This window comes from Pygoscelis adeliae, unplaced genomic scaffold (assembly GCF_000699105.1).
Source record: "Pygoscelis adeliae isolate BGI_AS28 unplaced genomic scaffold, ASM69910v1 Scaffold45, whole genome shotgun sequence".
In the NCBI taxonomy this organism is placed as follows: domain Eukaryota; kingdom Metazoa; phylum Chordata; class Aves; order Sphenisciformes; family Spheniscidae; genus Pygoscelis; species Pygoscelis adeliae.
This window is the reverse complement of record NW_008825114.1, coordinates 6,712,882-6,724,288: the sequence shown is the minus strand read 5'-3', so window position 1 is coordinate 6,724,288 and position 11,407 is coordinate 6,712,882. Positions and strand designations below refer to the sequence as shown.

The 11,407-nt window shown below is 37.2% G+C and overlaps 1 protein-coding gene across 1 annotated transcript in view; it reads right to left on the bottom strand.

Annotated features, from left to right (window-relative positions):
• Nucleotides 1–11,407, bottom strand: part of FOCAD (focadhesin) — a 120,315-nt gene that overhangs the window by 64,397 nt on the left and 44,511 nt on the right. The window contains exons 12-15 of the mRNA XM_009328075.1: nucleotides 8,063–8,167; nucleotides 7,546–7,647; nucleotides 6,895–7,025; nucleotides 5,177–5,303 (exon numbers count right to left, since the gene is read on the bottom strand). Coding sequence (XP_009326350.1) covers nucleotides 5,177–5,303; nucleotides 6,895–7,025; nucleotides 7,546–7,647; nucleotides 8,063–8,167 — 465 coding nt within the window. The remainder of the gene's footprint in view (nucleotides 1–5,176; nucleotides 5,304–6,894; nucleotides 7,026–7,545; nucleotides 7,648–8,062; nucleotides 8,168–11,407) is intronic.

Sequence of the window (11,407 nt, the reverse complement as noted above, 5' to 3'; positions counted from 1 at the left end):
AATACAAAACAGATTCCTCAGTCTGTCATTGTCCCAAAATGATCCTCAGATAGCTACTCTTGAATTATTTGTCTTCCTTTCTAGCTTTTCAGTAAAACCTTAAAACTGAATCAGTATATCCAGACAGTAAACATGTCAATAACCAAGTATGTATACCAATACATATGGTATTCATCATTTATTGCAGAGCAGCTCCACATCTTTCATGACAATTGCCTGAGATTCAGAATCTCCTCTAAGCTACAATTAGGATAAAACCTATCAGAATCTTTCCAGAACATGTAATTGCAGCAAAGCCGACCAGACACATCCTCTACTGCAAAGTGTTACACTTAACAGCCAGCTACAGAAATAACTGCAACTTGCCAAAAGTAAAGGGCATACCATTGCTTTGCATTAGTGCTACACACTGTGACTGACCAATAAAGCCCTACAACGGAAGAAGGCTCAGATGGGCAAAGGTGATGTGCCCATGACGCTGAGAGAATAATGCAGGGCTGGACTGACCACAGCTGTTGCAAAGAAACTGATTGAACACAAAGAGGACCTTTTTTTAGATATACAGCTACAAACAGTTCAGTGGATCAACTGCTGGTGTAAATGTTTCTCCCCAGTTCTCTAAAAGAGTGTGAACATGTCCCTGAGTCAGTCAGATCAGCATACGGGGAGTGAATACATGAGTCAGCCCAACATACAATATAAAAACAAGACAGCCAACAAAAGAATTTCGAAGAAAGCAATGGGCTTGAGCTGGCTTCAACCCACATATTCCTTCCTGGCGACTGGGGATGCTCAGCATCGTGACGGTGAGCATATTATAGGGACTGGTAATAGGAATGACATTGGTATTGTGATTGCAGTGTATATTGCAATTGCTATATTTTGCTAAGTGTAACTTACATTTGTATTGTGATTTCGGTATATTTTTGATCACTCTGCTGAATCAGAAATCCTGTGTAACAACTGTCTTCAAATAACTAAATTTGATATTACACATTACATCCTCCACGCATGGAATATCTAAAATAACCTGGTCAGAGAGTATTGGACTCTGACACACGCTGTGATAACAAAAAATGACCCTGGCTGCCCTGTGACATTTGTGGACAAATACGATCTAGGAATAAATTAGAGTAAATAAAATCATCATCTTTTCAAAATACATTTTGCCCAATACTCCAAAACCAGCTGACTTGACAACATGATGGTGCTGCAGAGGCAGAAGCGCTACTATTAATCCTGAGGATTAACAGCCAAATCAATCTCAATGCCATTTCCACAGTAAAAAGTTTGGCCAAGATCGTTCTGTCTACAGAGTATGTCCACATTGAAACACAAAATGCTTACACTGAAATTTCAGCTACCAAAGGGGAATTCTTTTTGTGGACTACACAAGCAGTTTTCCAGTTTCTGCTAACAGATTATAAGTACTTGAAGCACAGGTTTCCTTAATTTATTTTGTGTCTGCAATGAATACAACACGAAGTTGAAGACCAAATGGGAGAAGTAACATGCAAGCTAAAAGCCACTGTTAGTGTTTTAAATTACAAAGTTTAAGACACTTATTAAAATAAGTCATATTGTGTGCTCTGAAGAAAATAAAATTTTCCTAAGCTTAGAAAAAGTAACTTCTCCACCTAAGATACACTGATGAATTTAGTCTTCCTGAAGATACTCCGTGTCCCTCAAGCTATTGCTATATACCATTTCTTACAAAAAGTGCAAGAGTACTAGCTATCTTATTAGCAAGACCAGAAGACAAGGTTAGAACTCTGTTCCAGCCTTGAGAAAAAAAAGCAAATGAAGTGTCAAAATACATAAAATGGGAAAGCAAAAAATAGGGAGAGAAAGAGAAGAAAACAACATGGTAACACCAGCTAGACTACACTAGTATGCCACACATCCTAATCAAGTGACAGAAAATGAAATTGCCACTGTAGTGAATGTTTCCAAGATGAAAAGAGGTTGGATGCAGAGGCAGGTGCAAAAGGAGGAACTGTTTGTGACTAGATGTACTTTAAAGGTCCCTTCCAACCCAAACTATTCTATGATTCTATGATATAACATAATACATTCATAAGAGGAAAAATTAAATTTACATTCCCACAATATCTTTGACATTTCCAGCTTTCAAAAACCAGAAATCGCACCAGTGATGAAGATGCACTGAAATGGATTTTCTGATATTCTGAAATGGAAAGCTGACTTGCAAGTGGAGAAGGTAACACGGTTTTCATTCAGTGAGGTTATAAACCACAAAGTTCAGATGGAAAAAAAAAAAAGCAGCAGCAGCACTTTTAGGAACAATAGCAGGTAATAGGGAAATCAAGTAAAACAGCAAATATTCTACCTGCGTGTTCACCAGACCAGTCAGACTGAATGAAGGCCAATAACGTTCCTAGTCAACTTACTTTACTCACTCATTCAGGATGTGGAAAAACCCTTACCTATATAGAGTTCAACCTGGGAGCCTGGCAGCTCCCTTCAACAGCAGATCTGCACAGCTAAGGAATTGTACCTACAGTACTGGCTAAAGAGTTCAAATAGAAATTATGATGTTAACTACATACAAGGTCAAGGATATAAAGTAAGGCAAAAAGAATGAGGAGTAAATCAGACCTGGGAAATTGAAACTGGCAGAAACTTGAGTCCAAGAAGAAGGTAATGATCCTCTGACAACATCTCAAAAACTGTACTCTTAAAATGGTGGGTTTGTGTTAAGTGTACGCTGTTTAAACAACATCCAGCTTTGTAATTCCTACTAAATGTTAAACTCAGTCAACATAATTTGTTCTCACACAACATTTCAGTTCATTATATTACTGTGCTATGCCAGTTTCTTTCTGATTAATAAAATAGAACTGAAGGAATAAAGAGCAAGAAACCACTTCCACAAAAAGCTTGGAAAGGGGTTTTAAATACTGTGCTTAGCATTTTCATTCTTGAATGTTTCTTGGCTTGCGTACAGTACTTGATACGTGAAATCAATTACATGCCAGGATAGATGGCCTCATAGGAAGTATACTGGCTTCTGTTGAAATCACTGGAAAAAACCCAAAATATTTGCCCAGAAATAGGAAATGTGACCTGGCAAGAACTGTGTGTATTTTATAGCCGTTCTTCTAAGTCCCACAAAAGTTAAGCTAATACTCTTAATGCTAGTCATGTACTATGTACTTTGGGTAAAACCATTACATTTACACAAAACAATTACTGCAGTCAACAAAATGGAAAACTATTCTTCCACAACATTCGACCAAAAAAATCAATGTTACAGCACGTTTTATTATAGCATTACTTTTACAAAGGAGTCTTTCTGAGACTCTCAGAACCCAGCTTTGACAAAACCACATGGTCTATAGGGTTCCATCATCAACTGTATAAACACTATACATATGAAAACATAATTTGTTATACTGGTGCAGAAGTTGACTGAAAATTACGTGCTCACTAAAATCCTGCACCTAAGCAGCTGCACATGGAAAAGTTCAAAGAGATTAAATCCCTTTCCCATGGTTATCTATTGAGACAGTGGCAGAGAGAGAAAGCACCAAAACAAAACCCTCTGACCAACCTCTATGATTATGCCCTATAAAGTTTCTGCACTGCAAACTGGAGTCTAAATACTAAATAAAGGAAAGACTGCATTACTTAACCCAAATGGTTAATCAGTTTACCAAACCACAAGAGAATTCTCTATTACAAAGTTTCAGTATACCTGGGTGGCAGATGCTGTCTCCCAGAACATTACACTGGCATAAAACTGGGGAAACAGAGCAAGCTGAGGAGGACCTGTAAGAATTAGGACAGGAAAAATTGGTACCTGTCCACGAAGTGGTTCTTTCCTTCCTTCCTTCTATCCCGAGTACCTGGAGTTGTCTCAGCCTTCCACTTCTCAACAGTGGTACAGTATGTCTGTTCTCAAAGGAGGTTTTTATAGTAAAATGTGACATTTGTTATAGGCCTAGCTCCTGCTTCTTTGCAGGAAACAAAGTCTAAATATAATCCAGCCTGGGAAGACGCTGCTTAAATACTGAGACCAGCATTCAAAGAATTTACGTGACCTTAAGAAGAGCCAAACTCCATACCAAAAGTAAAGACAGTAATTATCCTGAATAAGTTGCTTCTTAGCAGCCATTATCTGAAGCTTTTTAACTATATTGAATACTAATGTCTATGGACTGCTAACCATTTACTATGTTGTTCTTGAACTGCTGATGTGATTCCAAATGCATAATGTGGCAATGGCTGGATTTTGTTGGATAGGCCTCACTGCAGTAAACACTGCACTGAAAGTGAAGAAGTGGATAAACTTAAAATTGCTGTTTGGCAGAGAACGGATGATTAGATATTCCTGCAGGCTATCATTAGTCCACTAACTCAGACAGCCTGCATAGTCCACAGTTTGCCTATAGTGTGATTAACAGCATGTCTGTGCCTGCATCACTGTGTCTGGGATGTCACTGTTGAAAAAAAAAAAAAAAGAGCCTTGGCTCCTAACTCAGGGATACTGTAGGATCACAGGACAATTTGGTCTGGAAGGGACCTCAGGACATTTTTAGTCCAACCTCCTGCTCAAAGCAGGGTCACTATGAGATCAGACCCAGTTGCTCAGGATCATATCCAAAAAGAATGTGAAAACCTCCAAGGATGGAGACAGCATCTCCTCTCTGGGCAGCATGTTCCAATGCTTGTCTTCTTCATCAGTAAGTAATGAATGCATTAGAGTAAAACAGAAGCCTCCCGAGTGATTTGGGAACGATTTCTCTCCCTATCAGGTTCACTATGTGAATGAGACACAGCAGGGCGGGCAAGTAAGAAGGTATCAAAATTGAGATTATTTACATACTTTTCAGCCAATCAGAATTATGTGCCGAACAGCTGTTCTTTTCAAATCTCAAGGAAAAAATATATGAAAGGATGTCTTTGAATAAACTGTGAAGCTGACCTAAAATTCCAACCCATGCACTGAAGGGCTGACCTGCTGTAGTAGAAGTTCACAGTATAACTTCCCAGGAACAATAAACTGATGTTGGAAGAGAGGAATTAAATGTCAGAAGAAAAAAAAAAATTCTGCAACAATCCAATGTACTCTTAAAAAAAAAGCCAACTAGGAAAAAAGTCCATGATCCACAAGCAAAACACAAAACACAGCGACAAGCCAATTTAATCTTACCTCAGCCTCACAAAGTGCCTGAAGACCCTGTAACACTATGGCAGCGGGTGAAGCTTGATCAGGTTTTGTGCATTCATTTAATACGTGGGAAATTGCAGCCAACATGTCTGCTCCGTGCTGGTATGGCCTAAAGGAAAAAACATGAAGATACAAGGCAATATTCACACATACACACAAGTTCTATTCTATACACAAAAATTCATTAAGTATTGGTTTTGTTTAAGTGACAACTAAAACAGACTAAAACTGGAAGGAAAAAAAAGATACAAGGGAGGATATGATAGAGAGCTCTAAAGGCTGACTGACATGGAGAGTTAAATTAGCAGGCATCAATTTCCAAATAAAAGGTCACCAAGTGGTGGTGGAAGTTTTTGTCCAAGGATGGTGTGTGTGCTAAAAGATTACATCATTCAAGAAGTGACTGAGAAGGAAAATCCATGTGTGCTATTAAAGGCACTATTCTTTGCTTCTTTGTGGCAGTCGTCTGTAAATACTCACTACTGTGTATTGGTGGAGAATCTGGCAGCAAAAGACTTTTGGCCCTCTTACATCAGATAGGAACGTTTTTCCAAATTTTTTGCTGCTGCAGTGTGATTTGTCTCTCCTTCAATGACTGCATGGGCTGCTTGTTTGCTTTCCAGTCTTTTAGTATCCATTCAGTTTTATTGGGCAGTGGCGGGGGGAGGTGTCAACTGCTGATTCAGCAGTTCCTCATACTATTTCTGTAAGAACTCTGTGTAAATAGCACCTGGCTAGGTGATTTATTTGCATGGAACATTCAGGCTTCCTCTATTTGCTCTCACTTTCTTCCAAATAATTTCTAAAAGCACAAATAACGTGCATACACCTGAACTCTAACTACACCACTTACCTGGCAAAAAGAATACTACAGCTGCATTGAGATTTATCTCTTGCTTTTCAATTTTTTTAATTTCTTGGAAAATGATGTTTTTCAAAATTAAAGAAGGTTGAAGATGTAAAGGAAAGGATATTTTCTTTAAGATTTTTTTTGTTGTTGTTGATGATTGAAAGATACATGAATCTTCCCAGCTGTTAGTAACTGACCTTCAAGGAAGAAAGTGAAAAGTGGAACCCAAAAGATAGGTGACAAAGAAAAGATGGTATTGTGCACATAAAACCAGGAAGTAACTGATAATGTGTTTAAAAATAAGCTTTCCAGGAACTGTAAATTATTATCAAGTACTAATATTCATGGATTGTTAGAACTGGAAAGGATCAATGTATCATCCAGTTAGACTCGTACAACTGTGTTCTGTGGTCAATATTATATCTGAATAAAGACCAGTAATTTCCATGTGACAAAATATACTTTCCAGAAAAGCACCCAATCTTTCTTTGAATAGATCAAAAGACAGACAGATCATTAGTTGTTTCTTCTAATGTTTCATCACTCTCTTTTTATAATATGGAAGTGGTATGCTTTAAGTTTCTACTGTGGATCAGGATGCGCGTTTTGTTTCAGGATGAAGACATTTTAATTTTAACATTATTTATATGTGCTTTCTATTAGTTATAATATAAAACCCAAAACTTACTAGCTGGTGAGATTAGCAATGCTTGAGTCAGTATCTCATACAACTAGAAAAATATTACCCACAATTAATATAACAGAGTAGGTAAAAATAATTATGCAGTTTTTCTGGAAAAAAATTGTTTTCCATTACAAAGACATAAAGACAGATAACACTTGCGCTTACCTCTGCCTACATATATCTCTTATGCAAGCAGCTTTAGCAATCAGCTTTTCCCATTGAGAATCTTTATCAACAGACAAAGAGGGCATATCAGACATCGCCAAGAACTTCTGTAATTCTGGGTATATTCGGTCCTAGAGAAGATTTAATTTAAAAATTATCATCACACCTTCAAAAGTTGGTGACAGGATTTTCAATTGCTAGCACTTTTACATGACTTCTGAATACCACTTCTATTGCATACAATACTTAGCTTTTCTTCATTACTGGAATCTAATGCTGCATTGAGATCCAACTGGCTTTTGCAGACCAAATCTGTATTGCTACATTATAAACACAGAAGCAAATTATTGCCATGTAACTAAGGTCTTGTTCTTACTGCACATTATGAAAAGCAGAAAGCAGTCCTTCAATTTTTTTTCCTAATTCCAGTCTGAGGCCAGATGACATGAAAAGCAGGTTTCATGAAAGACATACTATTGAATTTTCACTAAAACAGAATCAATATAGGCACAACTTCCACAATTTACTTTATACTGCTGATAATGAGATACTAGTATAAGCAATGTTCCAAAATTAATTTCCTTCCTTGGTTAGAGGTAATGGAGTTCTTCAACTGCACTTATCTTAGTGACACTACAAGAATTTTCTAACCTGTCTTTCCCATAAGGATGTCATCAGCCGCAAAGCAATTGCTCTAAGCTTTGGTGTGCTCCCCAGCATGTGTATGGCACGTAGAATCTGAGCTACACAAACCTGGAAGAAATTTTTTAACCAAACGTCACTGTTATTTTTTATGTCCAAGAACAAAGACTAATCTACAAATCATTATTTTACAACCAAGTACAAGGAGGTAACTGTTCAACTGCAATGTCAGAAAGAAACTGGAAGTCATTTTCTGAAAAACTTTAATGCATAACGAGTCCAAGAGCATCTTCTTATGATATATATATAAAAAAATGATGATACAGTGCAGACACTAAAGCATAATGTACATTTCACTCTTTAAACCAAGTGTCATATCCCATCCAAAATATTAAACAGTTATGCTGAAGCTTACAAATCAGTTATTTTAAACAAGCTATGCATTGCTCAGTCTAAATATTTTTTTATAAATAAATGACCTCTTACTGATACAGTTTTTGTTTTACTAAAAATTTTTCATTCTGACCTTGTGTACACCCAGTGTAGGCAATGTATACAATATATCCCTGTAAAGTGCAGGCTCCAAAGGTCTTCCCAATTTAAAAATCAGAACTGGGATCAGATTTGGGACCTAAAATAAAACAAAAGCAGGAAATAAACTTGGAACCTTCTTGCCAACACGTTATCTTACATAAGACAGTGAACTTGTCAGAACATATTAGAAACTCCTACCTTTTTGCATTTTTTTTTTTGCTAATAGGAAAGACAAAGGAAAATTCTGAAGTCTGTAATTTCATAGGACCTGTAATTTATTTCTTTTTAAATTATCATCTTAAAAGCACCTTGTTGTGCATGTTCAGCTGTAACCACTGCAATAATCTAATTTCCACAATAAATTCATTTTTACTTGAAATTCCATTACAGGCACACTGAAAGGAACATGTAATTGAAAAAAGTACATTAAAATACATACCAAAACATTGAAGAAACTATTCCAATTCAGCTCTGTCATTACAGAGGAATTCTGATGATGCTACTATCACATCCCACAAACCCGCCATATATCACAATAATTTACTGCATTCTTTATTATATGGTACAAAACTTCCAAAGAGCTGCCCCTGAAGTGACAACGAAAGAAAGGAGACTTACTTACCTCCATTCCCCTCTTATTTAGATCAGATTTTCAGTATTTTCATACCTGCATGTCCTTCAGTTTTTTCTTGTGCACATTTATATCACTATGTTGTAAAATTAAGTCTACTCATGATGGCCTTGCTTTTTTTCCCCCCATTTGATTTTATGGATACTTAATTACACAGCACTCATTTACATTCTACCTTTATACAGTAGTAATGATTTTCACTTAGCCACATGGGTTAGTCTTCCATAGACAAAACTTGTGTTAAAAGATAATGTCACTCCCAAGACCAGAAAAGCTAATTAGGAAGTTTGGTATTTAGCAGTAGTAGATGGACACAATTATTTGAGTCTTCTGGCTTTCCGAAAATTATTTTCCTTACATGGCAAACAGGGTATAGAGTTCTCCATTTTACTTTTAGCGTTTACCTCTGGAGTGAGTCACCCTTGGAAGAGTTTTTTTCCTCTTCAACCTCAAATTACTGTAACTTTAGAAAATTCATTCAGTAAGTCCATGATTTGAGGCTTAAAGCAGGAGAACAAATGCGTATTAAATCTGAAACATACTGGGCTGAGCAAAAAGACTGAGCAACTCCCAAATCCAGTGTTTACAAGATTGGATCCAATCTTTAATCCAATTGATAATTCAGCAATCTTACACCTCTGAAAATTTATCCTGGCAAAGATGACCCTTTATATATATATATATATATGGGTGGTTTATACATACAGTGGTTCCAAAAACTGTAAATGGGAAATTCTGCTACAACATTCTCTCAATACGCATTTTTGCATGAGCAGATGTCTTTGGATGATAAAATTTTTCACTGCACAAAGGTCTGTCTCAGTCCACAGAAACTACAGAGCAAAAATAATGAATAAAAATCCAACAGCTCTGGATATTGCATACTTCCCTCTGTAATTACTGTTTCCAAATCACAGACCAAAAAAAAAAAAATACTGTTTGTTCTACAAGACATCATTATCTTACAGTTGAGCAATCCAAATTCGTGCTTCCACAAACTTAAAACTTTGTTCTGGAATCTATATTTAATGCCTAAGGAATTAACTATAGTACATTATTTTTTCTGGTTTTCCAAATAGTACTTGACATTCTGAAATAGAATAAATCCCTTTATAAACAAAAATTTCCCCACATTTTTGACTAATTGACAAGTGTCCCTCCCTCTCTCTATTTCCCAAAGTTGTTGTCTACCATCTGTAGAGGTAGTCATCACCCCATCAGCTGCCTAGACAGAGGACTGGCTTTACTGTAAATCTTTCAAAACAAAATCAATACAATTGGCTGAGTTTAAGGTAGTATTCATTTGAGCAGACTTTCACACCCAGGAGTACTTTCAATACAAGTTTAACAGTGCCTTGCTTTCCCACCTGTTTATTCTAAACTGAAAGCATCTTCTTAGCTAGCACCCTCCCTCCCCTTTCTTTCAGACCTTTGGATTGAAGATAAGTTGGGCAGTTTTCCAGCTTTTGTTGTGTACTGGTTTTGGCTGGGACAGAGTTAAGTTCATTCATAGTAGCTTGCACGGGGCTATGTTTTGGCTTTGTGACCGAAACAGTGCTGATAACACAGGGATGTTTTAGCTATTGCTGAGCAGTATTCACACAGCGTCAAGGCCTTCTCTGTTTCTCATGCTGCTCTGCTAGCAAATTGGCTGGGGGTGCACGAGAGGCTGGGAGGGGACACAGCCGGGACAGTTGATCCCAGCTGACCAAAGGGATATTCCATACCATATGATGTCATGCTCAGCATATAAAGCTGGGGAAAGAAGGGAGGACATTCAGAGTTACAGCATTTGTCTTCCCAAGTAACCATTACAAATGATGGAGCCCTGCTTTCCTGGAGATGGCTGAACACCTGCCTGCTGATGGGACACAGTGAATGAATTCCTTGTTTTGCTTTGCTTGTGTGCGTGGCTTTTGCTTTACCTATTAAACTGTCTTTATCTCAACCCACAAGCTTTCTCACTTTTACCCTTCTGATTCTCTCCCCCCGTGCCACCGGGGAGGCGTGAGTGAGCGGCTGTGTGGGGCTCAGCTGCCCACTGGGTTAAACCACAACATGTACAAATTAAATTCCTTTATCTTTTACATAAGAAATGAATGGCAGACGAGCAAAATAGAAATAAGGTATCAAAGATACAAATGAGGCAGGATCTTTCAAGCTAAAACTTCATATGAAGCACAAATATTTTGAAGAGAACATTCAATCCTCCAATTATACACATGACTAGTTTTCTACATAAAAGCTGTAGGAGCAAGACTTCTTCCATTAGATGAATTAAAAATTTGCACACACAGAAAATGTAAATTGCAAATGGGTTAAACAAACATCCTGCCTTACCCATATCACAAGACTGTTAGATTTACGCAAACAGAGAACTGGAAATCTGTACAGATGCTTTTATAGGAATCTAGGCTGCAACTGTAGATTTCAAAAGACAATGTATAATAGAATCATAGAATCATAGAATCATTAAGGTTGGAAGAGACCTCCAAGATCATCGAGTCCAACCATCAACCCAACAACACCATGCCCAATAAAATACAGCAATGAATTTTCAGGATTTCAGAGATAATTAAGTGGAGGTTATTTGTTTATCTAACTGTGCATGTCTTATAGCTTAGATCAGCATACAAGGTGGCAGTGAGAATAGCTCATCTGAATATGCAAAGCTCTAAGTGACAAATTTAGCTTTTTATCTCAAGC